The sequence below is a fragment of the Carya illinoinensis genome, chromosome 10, assembly GCF_018687715.1.
Source record: "Carya illinoinensis cultivar Pawnee chromosome 10, C.illinoinensisPawnee_v1, whole genome shotgun sequence".
Classification (NCBI taxonomy): Eukaryota; Viridiplantae; Streptophyta; class Magnoliopsida; order Fagales; family Juglandaceae; genus Carya; species Carya illinoinensis.
This window is the reverse complement of record NC_056761.1, coordinates 11,180,795-11,200,366: the sequence shown is the minus strand read 5'-3', so window position 1 is coordinate 11,200,366 and position 19,572 is coordinate 11,180,795. Positions and strand designations below refer to the sequence as shown.

Here is a 19,572-nt window from a genome sequence, read left to right as displayed (position 1 = left end):
CAATAAATTTTTTTATTTTTATTTTTTATATTCTTAAATATTTTTTTAAAAATAAAAAATTTAAAACATCACTAAAAAATATTTCATTAACAACTAAATTAAAAAAAAAAAATTCCAATCACAAAGCATTTCTATTTTTATTTTTTTAATTTCCCTTTTTATTTTTTTTTCTTCTTTGGAAATAGCCGATTTTCTAGCTCGATCCATGGAATTATGTGAGACACGCTGAACATGCCACATGGCGCCATAGCATTCTGCTATCTTATCCTTGATCAACCTATTCCTGCTCTTCAAGTATACTGGTTCTTATCCAAATGAGAAATAAAATTATTAATATAACTACAATAAAAATAAGAAAAATGTTTGATTTATATATAAATAAATTTATATACTTACTTGATTTAATATGATGTATTAGATTGATTTTTTTTTTTAATTTTTATAAAAATTAAAAAAATTGTGGCATGGTCATGTAATTGTGAAGTGTATTTTGCGGCGATATAGTTGAAGTGTTGGGCATTACTATGCAGTTTGTGTTATGGCTGTAAGTAGTGTGAAGCGACAGAGTGTTGTGTCGTGTCATGTGATTGGTGATGTGGTTGTATGCTATGAAGTGACGGGATTGGGTGTGGATTTGTGATGTGACGGTGTTGTACGTAGTGATGTGATCACTACGCAGTTTGTGAAGTGGCAGGATGCCACTTGAAGTGTTGGGATGAGCTCTCTAGCTTGACGTGCAGTGTAGAGCGATTTGATATGGTGTAACCATGATGCAGTTGTACACCATGTAAGTCGTGTGAAGTGTCGATATATGCCATGTAGTTAGACGGGTTGTGTGAAGTGTTACGTTGATGGATTTGAGTTTGGAGTTAATGTCGGTGTGTACAAAGCTTGTGTTATATAAACAAGCAGATGTTTAGTGAATTATAAGTTGATCTTAGGTGATAGAAAGGATAAGGTATAGGTGTAAGCTGGTTAGACACATGTGCTAGACAGATATGCCATATGTAATAGATAATCTGTCCAGAATATGAGTACACAATGTTTAAACCTCAAGGTTGGCTTAAAATTATGTATTAGACATGGTTTAGATTATGATGAAGTGTTGGTTAGGATTGGGATGTATCACTTGGTTGGTCTGAGTTATGCATCAAGACAGATGGTTTGGTAGGAAAAGAATGATGGATGGTTGGTCTGAGTTATGCATTAATGTGGTTTTGAGGGAAGACTAACCATATAATATAATATAATATAATTATAGAAAAAAATGATACTTGCAGTCGTAAGTATGCAAATACTGGTTAATTACTTTGAAAAAAGTGAATAAATTTGAAACTCATATGAAAAAAATTAATTTTTTAACAGTTGATTCCAAACTTTTTCAAAATGGCTTTACGCTACTTACACACTCCACGTAACTGTAGATAACATTATTCAATTTTTGTATCAAACTCAAGCAGCCAATTATTATCCAAACCAAGGTCTCCTTTAGCACCCTTTTCAATCAGCGAACTATTTAACACCTTTTCCTTTCCATAACATGGCCTCCGCAGTCTCCGGCATATACTTTTTCTTTCTTTCTTATTTATTTCCTTCACTTTATACCTTATAACTTCCATTCCTCTTTTAAAAGGCCGATTTTCCCCCAACGAAAGGAATAATTATACGTGTGGCATGTATAGCATAACATGGCATACTCTTTACCTTTAATTATCCCACTTTGGCACTTTCTTTTATGTAATTATCAGCCAATCCTGCTCTTGAAAAGTATTATTGATACTTTGCCAAATGAAAAATAATATATATATATATATATATAAAATAAGCTACCATCAAGAAAACTAGATTTCCTTTTGATTTTGATTAGGAGTCATTTTATTCAAAAGTCAGTATTTAAAACACACTATATATATCACTTAAATAATAAAAATTGATTAATTTATAAGATTTAAATTTTAAAATTTATCTTCCATAAAATCAAATAATATACACGAAATTAAGAACATAATTTTTCTTTCATTTTTTTTTTCCACGTGTCTCTTAGGAGTATTTTTCCTTCTATTTAAACAACACTTCCTCCCCCACCCTGCATGATCACTTTAAGTAAACAACCCCAACTTTTTCAGAAAGAAAAACCTCTAGCAGTAATGGAGCCTCCTCCTCCAGCGCCACCTCCACCTCCACCACCTCATCCTCTACCTGAAGAGCAGTACAGGAATTGGCTGGATCTGCCCCAAGAAGTGACGGAGTCTATCCTCAAAAGGCTTGGAGTCATCGAGATCCTGACGAGCGCGCAAAAGGTGTGCTTACTCTGGCGTAAAATCTGCAAGGGTCCCTCCATGTGGCGCACCATCAACATGGCGGCCTACCGGGACTACGACCTCATGGCGGCCTACCTGGACTCATGGAGTATGCCCTACGACGTCGAGGATATGTGTCGCCACGCCATCGATCTCAGTTGTGGCCAGTTGGTGGGGATCACACTCGGCCCCTTTTGCACCGACGATCTCCTTAAGTACGTCACTGAGAGGTAGTATATTTTGTTTTTACCTTCATGTTTATTTTAATTCTTATGTTATTTTTCAATATTGTTGTTTGGCCTTGATTTGAAAATTCAAGTTTAGATATATATATATATATATATATTACTTTAAAAATCTAATATTGTTGGCGGATACGGCCGGTTGCTCGCCAACTCCGGCAATCTTTTAGAGTGGTGGCCGCCGGCCGGAACGGTCACTAATTTGAAACTCCTAAAAATAATTAACATTTGGATTTTTGAAAGTTGGGGTTCACGTCTTATAAGATTTAGAAAACTTTCTAAAAAAATTAATTCGGCATGATTTAATTTATCGTAGAATTAGTAGAATCATGAAATGATGGTTGCGATTGGAAGGTGTAAAAGCCATTTTACACCATCCTGACAAAAGAAGCGCACACCTACTCTAAATACATATGTTCTGATTTTCTGGTTTAATTTTGGTGTGTTCTGATGTACTTATGTCGTTTGTTTGTAATATATATAATGTAATGATCTGAACGAGTCTTGAGGCTGTTTTGAGTTTTCCTCTTCATGTTCACATCCTGGAATTTTAAATGTTCAAGAGGCTTAGGTGATTTGTTTCTGTTTGGTTAACGGGCACGTCTTCCCTCCTTTCCTCTGTCTCGGCTTGCTTCTGATAGCCTCATAGTTCTCAGTAGTAATGCATAGGTGACAAAAATATATATATGTTAATTTTTTTATTTAATAAAATAATATTAATTTATCATGTATTGGCCCCTCCTCTAAAAATTATTTTGCCCCTCCATAAAATTTAATATGATATAAAAATAAAATAAATAAAACACATCTCATATAAAATAAAATACATATTTCTATTATAAATAAAATTCAAAAAAATTCTAACTATAACTAGTAGTATTTCTAACATCTTTCCATTGTCTATATTGAAAGAGCAATAGTTAAGAATTTTGATTTAGATTCAATATTTGATGATTTTGTTTGTTTAAAAGAACGCAAGTTACAATTTTAAATACTCTATATTTCTTTTGTTTAATATATTTGTATGAATATCTTTATATTATTTCAATAATATATTATTTTTGACATATCAAATACTTTTTTAATACATAAGTTGTGTTAAACGTATTTTATTTTTATTGTAAATCTTCTTATCAGATTATTATATATCTTAAAAAAATTGTATAAAAGTAGAATAAAAAATATTTTATGCATATTATTCTAGTTTTGTTTGGCCCCCCCTAAAATAAATTTCTGGCTCTATGGACGAAGCTTTGTGCAGTGCGGATGAATTAAATTGGTGCATGACTTGGCTTGGACAATGCTCCCCACGACACATTGGGCTAATTTCTTCTCTTTGAATATTTTTTTTTTGTCTGCATTGAGTCTAAAATAGACAGCATTTTATGCAAACCAACCCTCATAGAAATATACACCCCAATGACAAGCATATCATAGAAAAATTATTCGTGCTGACAACTTTGTTCTCTGAATCAGTTCACATTCTATGTATGTTGTGCATGGGGGCTCATTTGTTATGCCATTTTATTGCATTTTTCACAGTTCAAGTGAGCTCAGATACCTTGGGCTTTCAGGATGCTATAAAATTTCGGCGAAGGGATTCAGTGAGGCAGCTGCAAATATTCCATTATTGGACAAGCTTGAACTTGCATACTTTGGGACAGAAAATTTTCTGGAAGCTGTCGGCCGCAGTTGTCCCATTTTGAAATCACTCACATTGATAAGAAGTGTGGTTTGTTGGGATCCTTTCAAAGGCTGTGATCTTTCCGCGGTTGCTATTTCAGAGAACATGCCTGGATTAGTCAGCCTCCTCCTTGTTGGGAATAAGCTGACTAATGATGGTTTGCAGGCCATACTTGATGGTTGTCCTCACCTTCAATCATTGGAACTTTTGCGTTGTCGTCATGTCTCTATGGAAGGGGATTTTGCAAGAAAATGTTCTGAACGGATCAAAAACTTGCGGTTTCATTATTTCAGCGACCAAGAATTTCGGAAAATATTGGAAGATGGTGGATATTATGATGAGGACGAGACCAACGACTGTGAAAATTTTGGGCTTGAATATACAAACGATTGGTAGTACTTAATTGCTTTGTGTAATATTTGCATTTGTTTAGTTTAAATTAGTCGCTTGTACGTACGTATATATATAGGTGTGCTGTAATTTCTTGATTTTTGAGTGAGCTTTGTGCTGCTATTAACTAACTATTGACTACTACTGGTAATGTTTTCCACTTCTTATTGATATTACTAAGAGAATGCTTTATATAATGGGTCTCAATTTTATTTATTTTTACTTAATAATTAAATAAATATTTTTAAGTAATATTGTACAAAATTTTAAAAATATTTAAGGAAATTAAAAAAAGGCTAAAAAAAAAAAGAAGAAAAAAATGGCGGTGACTTTTCTTGCAGAACTCAAAACTAGGGGTGAATTCGGTCCGGTCCGGTCCGGTCCGAGGAGGTTTTACGGACCGGACCGGACCTATTCGGTCCAGGGTTTTCCCACCCTGGACCGGACCGAACTTCGTTCGGTCCGGTCCGGTCCGGTCGGTCCGTTCGGTCCATCCTATGAGTTTTTTTTTTTTTTTTCAATGACATTTTGTTTAATACTTATGTAATTATATTGTGACATATTTAATATATATACATATACTATACTATTATATATATTAGTAATACACTACTACTATTAGTAATAGTGATAATTATATATGTAACTATATCATGTAATAATAATAGTAATAATAGTAATATATGTAACTATATGTAATATTAATAACTAATACTATTAGTCTATTAGTACTAATACTATAACTAATAAATATATGTAATGATAGTGATAATATATGTAATATTATATTAAATAATAGTAATACTCTTATTACTAATATTCTATGTAGTTATAGTGATTTAATGCTAACATATTACATATTAAGTTAACTATACTAATACTATTATAAATTTACAAATATATGATATATTATAATTTATACTATAACTTTTATAATATGTTAATACATTAATATATATACTAGTACTATATTTTTTTTTGATCGGTTATACTAGTACTATATATTATAGTTAATAGTTATATATTAAAGAATATAGTAATACATTGATACTAAATATATATATAATATAGTTATAGACTTACAATGATTTAGACTATTAGTAATTCAACTATTATATAAATAATAATATTTTTTTTTAATCTATTCGGTCCGGTCCGGGGTGAAAAACCCCCGGACCGGGACCGGACCGGACCGAATACCTTCGGTCCCTTAAAAATTGGACCGGGATCGGACCGGACTCATTCGGTCCGGTCCGGTCCGGTCCAAAAATGACCGGTCCGGTCGGTTTTTCCGGTCCGGACCGTTCGACTTTCAGCCCTACTCAAAACACAAACTATCAGATACCTTTTTCTTTACTTAGCATCGCCGTAAGGAATCTTGAACGGCAATGTCGTGCTTTTTTCTTTACTCGTGGAAATGATCTTCAGAGGCTGCAGGCTGGTCAACTTTTTCCTTTGCTGAGATAATTCCACATCACTTGGTACGGAAAGAGGGACACCTCATGTTCTACTTTCTACTTTTTTTTTATTTGAGTAGCAACAATTCTACACTCAGTCGGGAAATGTAATCGCCATGCAATCGGTGACGTGGCCTGACGCCACGTCAGCCGGAGAGAGAGAGAGAAAAAAAAAAAAAACGACCGAAGTAAAATGGAAGAAATTGATCGATATTCATCATTTCGGCAAATATTTTCCCGCTTCTGGTGTGCGACTGAGACCGAAGAGAAACTTTCCCCCATTTTGTCAATCCCGGCTTCTTCAGTTCGTCGTGGGTGCAGATCGGTTGAAAGCACCGTTGGGCCTCTGTTTTGCTTGGGTGGGTTTAGTTCAGGCCGGTTGCGTTGGGTGGGTCAAGGCTGAGGCTTGTTTGGGTGAGCTTGGTGGGCTGAGTTTGAGTCAGATCCGTGGGCCATCACCTCGGGTCAGCTTCGTGGGCCATCACCTCGGGTCAGCTTCGTGGGCCATCACCTCGGGTCAGCGACAGTGGGTCAGCGACGTGGGTTGGCAGTTCGTGGGTCGGGCTGCGTTTCGTGGGTCATGATCTAAGGCTGCCGTCGGCACCACCACAGCCAGGTTCTCTATCCACCATCGATCGGAAAACCAACATCATATGTTTGAAAAAAAGTTTGATTTTCCTGGTATATAAATTGCATGAAACGTGCTCAGTTTCGGTCCAGAACTCATGGACGGTAGATATATATGTGGCTATGTGGGTCTGTGTCGTGGCATTTGCATTAACAATGTAAAGTGAGATGTTGGAGCATTAATATGAGGAACAAAAAGATGTTTTCAGAAAATGTTGTTTACAGTTGTTGTTTAGTTAGATGATTGAAAAATTTAATAATTTTCTGGTGCAAAAGATTGAATACAAGTGTAGAATTGTTGTTAAAAAAATACCTTCGAGTGTTTTTTATTGGTTAAAACTGTACCAATAAATTGAACTAATTGCATAATGCTAATGGTTGAGGATTTTAAAATTGATGGTGATAAGTCTACTTAAACATTTGGAAACAAATTGTGTATAATCACCATGCAGCTATGGACATGCCATTATCAAGTCCCCTTTCAATGTGGCTCAAATTTGTTTTTTCCTTTTGGGTTTGAAGTGAAAATTGTCGGCATTTTTGTTTGACATAAGGAAAAATAAATTACAAGACTCATGATAATTGAGAATTTATTATTATTGTTATAATTGGCCATATTTTTCTACTTTAAATTGAAAATGTTGAGGGTGTGATGTACAAGTTTTGTAATAAGAAAATAAAATCATGGCTGAGAAACATGAAGGTTTTAACTCCAAATGTAAGATGTGATAATTGATTAGTAATTGTCATTTGTTTTTAAATGAAAACAGTAAAGTTTTATTATGCTTGGTTCACAACTGCTTCATGAAATGTGATCATATTAGTGAACAACTTGTACAGGCCATGGGAAAAGCGGAAGAACAAGCATCTACCTTAACACCATTTAGCTCAAATCACCCAACCACAGTATGTTATTTTATAATTTAAAAACCTAATGCAATGCAACTCAATTATTTAGCATCCTAATTATTATTATTTCTTTTATGTTAGGGTATCAGTCAAATTAGTCTACAAAACTTTCCAACGCCCATGCATGGTTATTTTGGACCAGTTCCTGCATGGTCACCACCTTTCATGCCGTATGTAGATGGCAATTATCACGTAAGCAACATTGTGGTGCTTTTCCTACAAGTTGCATGAATTTATAATTTATATTATTTATATTTTATTTCTTTCCTGTGAAGCAAAACGTTGGATATGCATTTCAATATGGAATGGGACCTCCAAGGCCATTTATGAGTACAAGCGCCGCGACGAGCGCAAGATTTGCTGAAGAGGATAGACCGGACACATTTGAAACTGAAGCACCATGTACTTCCGCCGCTAGAGTTGATGAAGAAATACTGTTGGATAGACCAGTTGAGACTGTAAATGAACCTGTTTCCCCTGGTACACCACATGTAGTGACATCGTCAGATGGTGATGATATTTTTGAAGAGCCAAAATCAGGGATGGAGTTCAATTCGTTTGAAGATCTGTTGAGCTATTATAAGCAGTATGCAAAAAGATGTGGGTTTGGGGTGATGACACAAAGGAGTGAGAGGTCTGACGATCACGGTGTGAGATATGTTACTCTTGGTTGTGCACGGGGAGGGAAGGCCCGGATTAAGAGTTCTAATCCTGCAAACCCACGTCCGACGGGAAAGACGGATTGTAAGGCCCGGATTAATGCACTAAGAATTGAGGGGAAGATGCGGTTGACAACAGTGAATAATACACATAATCATGTAATCAGCCCTAAAAAATCCCGCTTCTTTCGATGCAATAGAGCAGTTAGTGAAACTATTAAAAGAGTCTTAGACACAAATGATTTAGCTGGCATCCGAATGAACAAGAGTTATGGATCTCTTGTGGTTGGCGCAGGTGGCTTTGAGAACCTCCCTTTTTTGGAAAAGGATTGTCGCAATTACATCGACAAAGCCCGTCATCTGCGACTTGGTGCAGGTGGTGCTGGAGCACTTCGTGACTATTTTATGAGAATGCAGTACAAGAATAACGGCTTTTTTGCGTTGATGGATTTAGACGATGACGGGCGGTTAAAAAATGTTTTTTGGGCAGATCCACGAAGTCGGGCTGCTTATTAGTATTTTGGTAATGTCGTGACATTCGACACCACATACCTGACTAATAGGTATGGGATGCCCTTTGCACCTTTTGTCGGTGTAAACCATCACGGGCAGTCGATTCTGTTAGCAGCTGGATTGATTTTCAATGAGGACACGGAGACATTTACATGGCTGTTCCAAACATGGTTGCAGTGTATGGATGGAATAGCGCCAAAGGCAATTATCACTGATCAAGACAGAGCAATGAAAAATGCAATTGCTATTGTCTTTCCTGAAAGTCGACATAGATTTTGCCTTTGGCATATACTTAAGAAAGTCCCCGAGAAGCTTGGATCGTATGCCACCTATAGAAGTGGGCTGAAAACCGAGCTGATGAAATGTGTGTACGACACACAAACTGTTCAGGAGTTTGAAAACTGTTGGGCCGGTTTTATTAACACATACGACTTACATGAGAATGCATGGTTGACAAGTTTATACAATGAGCGTGAGCATTGGGTACCGGTTTTCCTAAAAGAGCACTTTTGGGCTGGAATGAGTACAACACAGCGAAGCGAGAGTATGAATGCTTTTTTTGATGGTTACGTCCATGCGAAGACCAACTTGAAGGAGTTTGTTGACCAGTTTGACAATGCATTGAAGAAGAAAATTGAAAATGAAAATCAGGCGGAATTCCAGTCATTTAGCGGCACCATTCCCTGCGTATCTAGATCCCCAATTGAGAAGAAATTTCAATCCTTGTACACCAATGCTAAATTTAAGGAAGTTCAACAGCAAGTCATAGGCATGCTTGATTTGGAAATTAAGCTACACAATTCTGATGGCGTAACTAGCACTTATGTATTAGAGGATGAAGTTCGTATTCAGGAGTTCACAAAACAGGTTACATATTCAGTGGATTTTAATGTGGATGACTGCAATGCAAAGTGCTCATGTGGGTTATTTCAGATGAGGGGGATACTGTGTAGACATATCCTGGCTGTATTCAAAACAACGGGTATAAAATCATTGCCAAACCAGTACATTTTGGACCGATGGAGGAAGGACATCAAGAGGAGATACACGTCAATCCGAAGTAGCTACGATGCAGGGGATCAGAGGCCAAATGGTAATAGACACACAATTCTTCTGAATATGTGCTACGAGATGATAGATTATGCTGTGGATTCTAATGAGCAATTTGAAGATGCAAAGAAGAGGATAAATGAGATGACTGGATTATATCGTCAATACCAACGCCCCTTGGCTATGGCCGAGACAGGTTCGAAAGCGACAAACCTATTTCTTGTGTATTTACTACAATAATGGAAGTTATAAAATCCATTAACTATTGCTTGTGTATTTATGTCCTATCTAACATGTTCTTTGGCCTAAAAAGGTTCGGAACCTGTATTTACGACACAGGATACTGCAGTTGGTAGTTCACAACAAGTGAAAAGTCCACGTATTGTCAGAGGGAAGGGAAGACCCCCATCTCTTAGAAGAGCATCTAGGATGGAGATAGACATGCGGAAGGTTAAAGCCAAACAAGCCAAACAACAAGTTGGAGGAAAACGCAAACAGGTTCGGGTTTATACGCTCATGGGTTTATACGAATTGTCTTATTTTTGTAAATAATGTAATAGAGCAGTTTTTTATTTCCTTAATTGGTAGCGAGATGAGAGAGAGACATCATCCATTGGAACGTGTATGAATTTATTTCATGACGAAGATATTGCAGCACTGGACACGCGCAGGAATTTATTTGGGCCATCGGGAGTAGATATTTGTGTCAATCCTGGCCAAGTGCAGGTATTAGACCGATTGTTCTTATAAAAGCTATGGTTTGATACGGGTTTCAATATTTGTAATCTGATAGGATTTGTTTGAAAATAAACAGAGAGTTCGAGACAGCTCACCTTTTAACAGTAGTGGACCCGAGCAATCTCATCCCTTTATTGATAGTCCAGAAAGTGTAAGATGGATATACATGCATATATTAGATTCTAATATTTATTGGAGATGACTGAATATTTTCTCACATTTTTGCTATCAGATATTTTATGATTGGATGGCGCACAATCAGCACTCATTGGGTGGAGATGGGTGGAGATGGGTCAGAAGAAAGGGTATATTAGATATCTTTGATGCGTAGCCCTTAAAAATTGTTGGAAGTTTTTTTTGTAAAGAAAAGCACTGTAATTATGTATGTGGAAAACAGGATAAGTTGGTGGAAAAGCTATTCAAAACAGGCCAGGGCATATTTTTGTATTTTTGTAAATTTTGAAAATTTATGTTGTAATTCATTTCTTGTAAATTTTGGCAATGGTTGCCAATGTGGCTCATGAATGAGGCTAGACACATGATTCGTTTGAAAGCTATGTTTTATTGAGGTGTTGACGTTGAAAAGTATTCATGGTTTATTTAGGTGTTGATGGTGAAAAGTATTCACCATTCTATTTGTGTTTGATGTGGCCGGATTATAAGCAGGTCATGTATTGGTTACCGGAATTTGTGTCAATCGGGATGGTGTAATGGTAGTTCACGTGGGCTGGAATTTGACGCAGTAACAGGGTGTATTTAAGTTCAGGCGTGTATGGCTCAAAAAGGCTAAATTGGCCAGACTAGTGTGGTCATTTGGTCTCTGCAATGTTCTAACTACTTAACGTTAGTGGCCAGATTAATGGCATACCAGCTGAAAGTAAAACAAACATCTGGAAATGACCAAGCTATTATAACTGAAATAATGAAACAGTTTATTAAGAGCATTAATTCATACAAGTTGCTGGGCAGAAGTTAGAACATACAAATAAAAACAGTTTCTTTATTTCAAGTTCCTCCAAATTGTTCTTTGCAATACAAATCACAAATTACTAAGACAACGAGCAACATATATACAGGAATTCCTCATTACAGTCATACAAATGAGGCCAAAATGACCAACTTGAGAAAGGCTCATGAAGTACCCTTTTCAAAAACAAACCCAAAAGTCCAGTTCGGTTTTACATATGACACAAGTCGACCAATACATTCCAACTGATACAGTCACATTCAAACAGGCCAAAAAAGGGCTACATCAGTCGTAGCATTGGTTGAGATAGGTTACAAGACACTGGATACACTAAAAGTACAACACAAAAAGTTACTATGAAAAACCATGTCAATCCCAGCAAATTGACGACTCCCTTGTACTTCTTCTCCAATGCGACATATTTCGCTTCCTCGCTGCATAGCCGCGATTGAAGTACCCTGTCGTGCCTCCGTTCAGCTAGCTCCAACGTCATCTTACAGCAACTGTTCTGCTCACTTTGAATATCAATCCACTCGAAAAAGTCACATTGTTTTTTCATCTTATAGTTTGGACAATTGAAAAATCTTCTACCAAAAGAGTTTGCTTTTCCAGAAATCCGTAGCTTCGCTTGGGAGCCACAATAGCAAAGTGGTCTCTCCAAACTTGATCCGGAATGAGAAGCAGAACTCATTTGCTATCATGGATATTGTAGTAAAACGAGCATTCAAATCAGTATATGGCATTTAATAAACAGGTTATCACTATATATAAGGCAGTATTGGGATAAATTTGGTCTCAGATATATACACAGCAGCTATGGCATTTCATAAACAAGTTACAGGAATATATGTCAATCCCAATTGAAAACAGTTAAGTAAAACAATGGGTATAAAAACAGATATATGTCAATCCCAATTGAAAATAGTTAAGTAAAAAGACGTGTATAATAAGGGCATAATGTCAATCCCAATTGAAAACAGTTTTGAGAAACAGGGCCTTATAAGTAGTATGTCAATCACGGGTCCCCAATTGAAAACAGTAAAGTGTCTACAGTATGTCAATTTGATATATGTCAATCCCAATTGAAAACAGTTAAGTGAAACAAAAACAAACAGTTAAGTGAAACAGGTTCTAGGAGATACATGTCAATCCCAATTGAAAACAGTTAGGTGAAACAGGGCATTACAAGCAGTTTTCCAATCTCAATTGAAAACAGTTAAGTGAAACAGCATAATACACAAGCAGTATGTCAATCACAGTTGAAAACAGTTAAGTGAAACAGGGTTATTTCAGATGTAAGTCAATCCCAACACAAAACAGTTAAGTGAAATAGAATAATACACAAGCAGTATGTCAATCACAATTGAAAACAGTTAAGTGAAACAGGGTTAACAGTGATATAAGTCAATCCCAATTGCAAACAGTTAGGTGAAACAAGGCATTAAAAGCAGTATGTCAATCCCAATTATAAATGGGTTAAGTGAAACAAGGATATGAGGCACAGGATTTGGGTAGCATATATGGTGCCCAATCCCAACTGATACAATCAAATATGAGGAAGAAGGTTGTGTCCATCAGATATTTATTGCTAACCTATCAACAGCCAGCTTTTTCTCAGTACTCAGACGCATAAATCAAGAAGCTGAGCCAAATAAATTTAATGTTAGGTGGCTAGGTTGTAAGCATGTGTGTGTGTACCTCTCCATCCACCATTTACATTACTGATCAACAAAAACATACCACCCGGACCAAAAACATATTTATTTTAAAAACATTTTTTGACAAGTATTTCTTTTATAAACATAACAGATTTCATAACAGATTTCTTTTATCATCCCCCGGATTCATTATAGAATATTATGCTTCGCAGAAACTACAGAAATACAAAACTAAAAATATCCTAAAATACAGAAATCCAATCATACAAATACTAAAAATAGTGGATATTCAAGTATTTCTTTTATAAACATAACAGATTTCATAACAGATTTCTTTTATCAACTCCCAATATTCATTACAGAATATTATGCTTCGCAGAAACTACAGAAATACAAAACTAAAAATATCCTAAAATACAGAAATCCAATCATACAAATACAGTAATTTAAAAATATGATATGAAATAACCTGGACACGGCCGACTGATTGTCAGTTTCGGGATGAAAAGTTAAGGTTATATCTAGGTATAAACAGGGCTAGGGTTTCGGTTTGGGATGATGACTTAGGGTTTTGAAAATGGTTAGGGTTAGGTCTAGGCTGATTAGGGTTAGGGTTTTGCAAATTTTTTGGTTCGGTCACCTTTGAGACTACGAAAGGAATGAGATCATGATGTACTCGAGCAATGGAATGAGAGAAGAAGAGAGACAGAGAGATGGAGAGGGAAATACGATGAGAGGGACGGAATCGAGGGAGAGGGAAGATGATTAGAGGGACTGACTGACTCGAGGCTTTGGGAAGACGATTGAGATGGACTGAATCGGGGGAGATGGAAGGAAGACGATTAGAGGGACTCAATCGAGGGTTTCGTCAATTCGATGAGAGGCATTTAGGGTTTCGCATTTGGGGAAGACGATGAGAGGAGGGAAACAAATCTAGGGTTTGGAATTTGGGGAAGACGATGAGAGGAGGGAAACAAATCTAGGGTTTGGAATCTGGGGAAGACGATGAGAGGAGTTAGATGACTCGAGGGCTTCTGGGCTTCTGAGGGACTGAAATTTTATCGAGGGTTTCGACAGTTTGGGGAAGACGAGACAGGAGGGCATTTCAATCGAGGGCTTCTGGGCATGGGTGGGACTGATTCAGAATCCTGCGTTTCGTTCATTTGGGGAAGACGAGAGAGGAGGGAAAGGAATGTTGAGGCTTCTAGGCTTCTGAGGAGGGAAAGGAATCGAGGGACGTTTCGAGCATTTGGGGAAGACGATGAGCTGTTATCACGGGGAAGACGAGAGGGAAATTAAATGAAGACGAGAGGGAAACAAAAAATTAAATGAAGACGATTGCATCGAGGACTTGAAGGAAGGCAATTGAATCGAGGGGCTTCTGACTTTAAAAACCAAAACGGAGCGTTTTCATTTTATCCACGTCAGCGAAGCCGTTTGCACATCGACTGCTCAACACAATTGCATCCAGAGTTTTTCTTTGAGTAGTGGATGTGGCCGTGAACCCAATAAATCTTTTTTTTTTTGTTTTTCATTTATTTTTTTATATTTTTAAATATTTTTTAAAAATAAAAAAAAATTCAAAAAATCACTAAAAAATATTTCACTAATCACTAAATAATAATAATAATAAAAAAAACATTCAGATCACAAAACATTTGTATTTTTTTTATATATAAAATAAATCTAATATATTATATACTCACGTACGTAATGTGTAAACTTTCTTATATAAATATGAAACTTTAAGAGTTTTTAGGTAAAGAAATTTAGTGATCTAAAATAAAAAATTAAAAATATTTTTTTCTTTCTATTTAAACAAGAAAGAAATAGAAATAGAAAGAAAAAATTAAAAATTTAATTTTAAAAATAGATTTTTCATTAAAAATTTAAAACCCCATTTTTTCACCTATAAAAAATTAAAGGGAAGAAAAGTGTAAGTTCCCGTTTGAATAGGTAGTTGGTTTCATTCCATCGGATTTTATATCATCTCAATATCTAGACACTATTAGAGCACAAGTATTTTTTAATTTTTTTTTTTTACTTTATCATCTAATCATCATTAATTATTACGACTTTTTCAAACTTCATATAAAACAAAAAAAATAATTTAATTTTTTCAAATCACAAAATAAAAATAATATTAAATAAATTATATTTTAATTTTATAATATTTTTATTCAATTTCTTTCTCTTTTTTCTTCCAAACCCAATAAATACTTTGATTCAAACTATTTCACTATTATTTACAAAACCATAATATATATATAATATATAAAATATATATATTATGGTTTTGTAAATAACAGTGAAACTTTGGAATTAGAAAAACAATTTAGACGGGGAAGTTGCTCTAAAAAATCGTTAAGCTACCACCCAAATGCATGCCGACCAATTTATAAATCTTAACAATGTTACAGTCACACGTAGTTAAAAATATTAAAATTGTCCTGGTTTGAATATTTTAATTTTACATATTATTCTCAAAATTATATAAAAAAATTGTAGATGCCTTAATTATCATGCATATAATATCAGACATCCTCTCTCGGTCGGAGTAGAGGTTTTTTCTCTCTGCCTTTGTGCAGTCCTGGTGGTTTTTTCTTTGTTGCTCTTAGTTGTTTGATCTGTGTATTGCTATGACGGATGATTTGGATGGGTTATATCAAAGATTATCTTTGCCTGAACAGGAGGAGGAGGCGGTTTTGGTGTACACTGGCGACTTGGAGGCGATTTTGGTGGACACTGGCGACTTGGAAGACATTTCTTTGGTTTAGGGTAAGGGGTTGCTTCTTACTCTTTTTACTGAAAAACACTTTAACCGGGAGGCTTTCAAGTTAACTATGAAGCGAGCGTGGCGAGCGGTGCGTGGCGTGTGCTTTCGGGATCTTAATGTCAATCTTTTCTTTGCTGAATTCGATGATCTGCGTGATAAGGAGCTAGTGTTGCGTGAGGGCCCGTAGTCTTTTGATAAGCACTTAGTATTAGTGCAGGAAGTTGATGGCAATAAACAGGTGCATCAAATTAAGTTTCGAGACGCCTCATTTTGGGTAAGGTTTCATGACCTTCCTCTAAGGGCTCGTAATGTTCGGGTTGGAACTCTAATTGGTCAGAAACTTGGCCGGGTTGAGGAGGTTGATTTGGAGGCTGGGGAGTTGGCTTGGGACGAGTTCCTTCGTGTTCGTGTTACGTTGGATGTGTCAAAGCCTCTTTTACGTGGAACGCGACTTGCACTGGGGATTGCCACCTCCTGTTGGGTTCACTTTAGTTATGAACGCTTAGGAATTTTCTGTTATTTTTGTGGCCTTCTGGGCCATGGCGACAGAGAGTGTGCCTCTTGGAAGGCTACTGTTCAGGCTGGTCATGATCTCACAATGTCGTATGGGACATGGCTGCGGGCTACTAGCTATGGTGACTCCTTTCATGACTTTCGTTCTTGGGATAAAAGGGACACTTCCCGTACGGGTCGTCGCTCTCATCCTCGGGATGGCTCAGGCTTAGAGGGTTGTGGGATGACAGACAATGTTGTCGTGACAGTTTTCGACGGTTTGGCGACTCTGGTTGACACGGTTGTGGATAACGGTGAGCAGTTAGGGACAGTTGCTGCAGCGGTTCCCACGGAGATAGTTCTTCCAACCATTCCTTTGTCACCGAATGGGCCAGCTAAGGTGGTTGGGCTAGATCAGCTTGGGTTAGAGGATGGGCCTGCTCCAGGCCCGCACGCACAAGTGCCCCTCCCGGGCCTTTCCATACAGCGTGATGTTTCTGTCTCGCTTTCTGCTGGGCCGAGTCGTGGTACTGGAGTTTCTCTTGAGGAGCAAAGTCCTCAATTGGGCACTGAGAAGGGGCACAACCCAGATGTCTCGCCTCTTTCCCCTTCAGTTTCTGCTCGTCCTATTTCTGTGAAGGCGGACGGACCGGATGGGTATTCTAGCAAGAAATGGAAGAGGATCTTGTCCATTACAGGCTATATTTCTTCGGCTCCTCTGGAGGCAAAGGCTTTTCCAAGTTCTAATAAGCGAAAATCCCCCTGTGTTGATGGAGGCAGTGATGGTACTCCCCGGAAGCGTGGGCACTCTACTGGTGTTTCCCCAACGGCAGAGCTTCCTATGGTTCCATCTGTATCGGCGGTGGCTGTGGACCAGCATCACCGCGCCCCATGAAACTCTTAAGCTGGAATGCCCATGGGCTTGGGAACCCACGGGGCATTCGATCCCTTTGTGACTTGGTGCGGAGGGAAGCTCTCGATGTCCTGTTTTTACAGGAAACGCGGTTCAAAGCTCACGAATTCGAGGTATGTAAATTCAAACTTGGTTTTGTTAATTGTCTGGTCGTTGATTGTATTGGTGGAAAAGGGGGTCTAGCTATGTTGTGGGGTTGGGACTTGTCTCTTTCGATTCTTAGCTGCTCAAAGTGTCATATTGATGCGGCTGTTGAGGATACTTCTGTTGATGGAGTGTGGTTTCTTACGGGTATTTATGGTTATCCGAAAGTGGGTCAACGTTATCGAACATGGGATATGCTACGACATTTAGGTCGCAATCGGGGTGAGGCTTGGGTTGTATTTGGTGATTTTAACGAAATCTTGCACCTTAATGAGAAGTGTGGAGGACGGCCTAGGATGGAATGGCAAATCTCAGCTTTTAGGGAGGCTCTTAATGACTGTTGTTTACGGGATTTGGGATTCAGAGGTAATCGTTTTACATGGTCCAACCGGTGGGGCGGGTCTCTTTGTACTAATGAACGTTTAGATTGAGCTGTGGTAAATCAGTCATGGTTGGGTTTTTTCCCAAATGATGTGGTTGTCCATGGTGTGGTGGCCTATTCTGACCAAGTTCCAATCTGGGTTAATACTACAGGGGAGGGGGTTCCATCTCGGGTTAAAAGACAATTTCGTTTTAAGGAGATGTGGGTTGGTGAGAAGGCATGTGGAGCAAGCAGCCATAATATGGATGCGGTTATATCTCATATCAAGGACTGTGGTACTTGTTTGGATGCTTGGAATAAATCCTGTTTTGGCAATGTGCAGCAGCAACTAACCCGGGCTCGCAAACACTTGGAACTGCTTTTTAATTATGATCCTATTGGGGAATTTATTCCGGAACATAATCAGGCTCGAGAGGAATTTCACAAATGGTTAGAACGGGATGAAGTGATGTGGAGGCAATGCTCAAAAGCGTTATGGCTTAAGCATGGTGACAAAAATTCCAAGTATTTTCATATGAAGGCTTCACAGCGACTGTGGAAGAACAAGCTGGATCGTTTAAAGGATGGTGAGGGCATCTGGCGCTCGAGTGTTTTGAGCGATAAGCTGTTGGTAGACTACTTTCAGTCTCTATTTGCTAGTTCACATCCTAGCAGCTTTGCAGCTTTTCTTGAAGGTCTTCGGGGCTGTGCCACTTCCACTATGAATGCGGATCTTAGTCAGCATTTTACTGAAGCTGAAATTGTTGGTGCATTATCTGAAATGAACCCTTCTATGGCTCCTAGCCCGGATGGCATGTCTCCGGTCTTTTATCAGAAATATTGGCATGTGGTGGGTCCTTTAATCCAGGCTGCGGTACTTCAGGCTCTAAACTCAGGTTCATTTCCTTCATCTCTTAACCATACGTATCTCACTCTTATTCCTAAGACTAAATGTTCTGCTGTGGTTGCTGATTATCGACCAATTAGTTTGTGTAATGTGGTCTATAAGCTTATTTCAAAAGTTATTGCGAACCGTTTGAAGAATGTGCTTCCTAGTATTATTGGGGAGTCTCAAAGTGCTTTTGTTCTGGGTCATTTGATTACGGATAATGTATTAATTGCCTATGAGTTAATACATTTCCTTAAACACAAGAAGAGTGGGAATCAAGGATATATGTCTTTGAAACTGGATATGAGTAAGGTCTATGACCGGGTGGAATGGTGTTTTCTTCAAAAGGTGATGGAAATGTTGGGCTTCGAGTCGGGTTTTATTTCTTTAGTGATGTTCTGTGTTCAAATAGTATCTTTTTCAGTTTTGGTTAATGGTGAACCCAAAGGGCCAATTTTATCCACTCGGGGGTTGAGACAAGGGGACCCTTTGTCCCCCTATCTCTTTCTGTTTTGTATGGAGGGGCTCTCTTGTTTGTTAAATCAGGCTGGTCTACGATGGGAAATTTCTGGCCTGAAAATTTGTAGAAATGCCCCAACTATTAATCATTTGCTTTTCGTGGATGATAGTGTTATTTTTTGTAAGGCTTCTGTGGCTGAAAATAGAAGGGTGCAAGATGTATTAGAAGTCTACAAAAGCTGTTCAGGATAGAAAATTAACAAGGAGAAAACATCTATGGTTTTTAGTTGTAATGTGGGGCTGGAACTTCAAGAAGAGATTCGCCTATTATGGGGCAATGGTGA

At 37.5% G+C, this 19,572-nt stretch overlaps 2 protein-coding genes across 3 annotated transcripts; both read left to right on the top strand.

Annotated features, from left to right (window-relative positions):
• The first annotated feature begins 2,080 nt into the window (after positions 1-2,080).
• LOC122280149 (putative F-box/LRR-repeat protein 9) lies at positions 2,081-4,808 on the top strand. Of its 2 annotated transcripts, none has more exons than XM_043091149.1 (2): positions 2,081-2,515; positions 4,085-4,808. In XM_043091149.1, the coding sequence occupies exons 1-2, from the start codon at positions 2,091-2,093 to the stop codon at positions 4,620-4,622; spliced, it is 963 nt and encodes a 320-aa protein (XP_042947083.1). In that variant the 5' UTR covers positions 2,081-2,090; the 3' UTR covers positions 4,623-4,808. The 2 variants fall into 2 exon arrangements, with proteins under 2 accessions (XP_042947083.1, XP_042947082.1); XM_043091148.1 differs by having other exon boundaries at positions 2,082-2,530.
• Positions 4,809-7,914: 3,106 nt separating this feature from the next.
• On the top strand, positions 7,915-8,784 carry LOC122278411 (protein FAR-RED IMPAIRED RESPONSE 1-like). The gene has a single exon (XM_043088602.1). The coding sequence runs from the start codon at positions 7,915-7,917 to the stop codon at positions 8,782-8,784; it is 870 nt and encodes a 289-aa protein (XP_042944536.1).
• The last annotated feature ends 10,788 nt before the right edge of the window (positions 8,785-19,572 follow it).

Bases quoted from the DNA above. Each gene is read 5' to 3' on its own strand.
- LOC122280149 (XM_043091148.1), top strand. From the start codon at position 2,091: ATGATCACTTTAAGTAAACAACCCCAACTTTTTCAGAAAGAAAAACCT. The intron at 2,531-4,084 runs GTAGTATATTTT...CATTTTTCACAG, and splicing joins CTTAAGTACGTCACTGAGAG to TTCAAGTGAGCTCAGATACC.
- LOC122278411 (XM_043088602.1), top strand. From the start codon at position 7,915: ATGGGACCTCCAAGGCCATTTATGAGTACAAGCGCCGCGACGAGCGCA.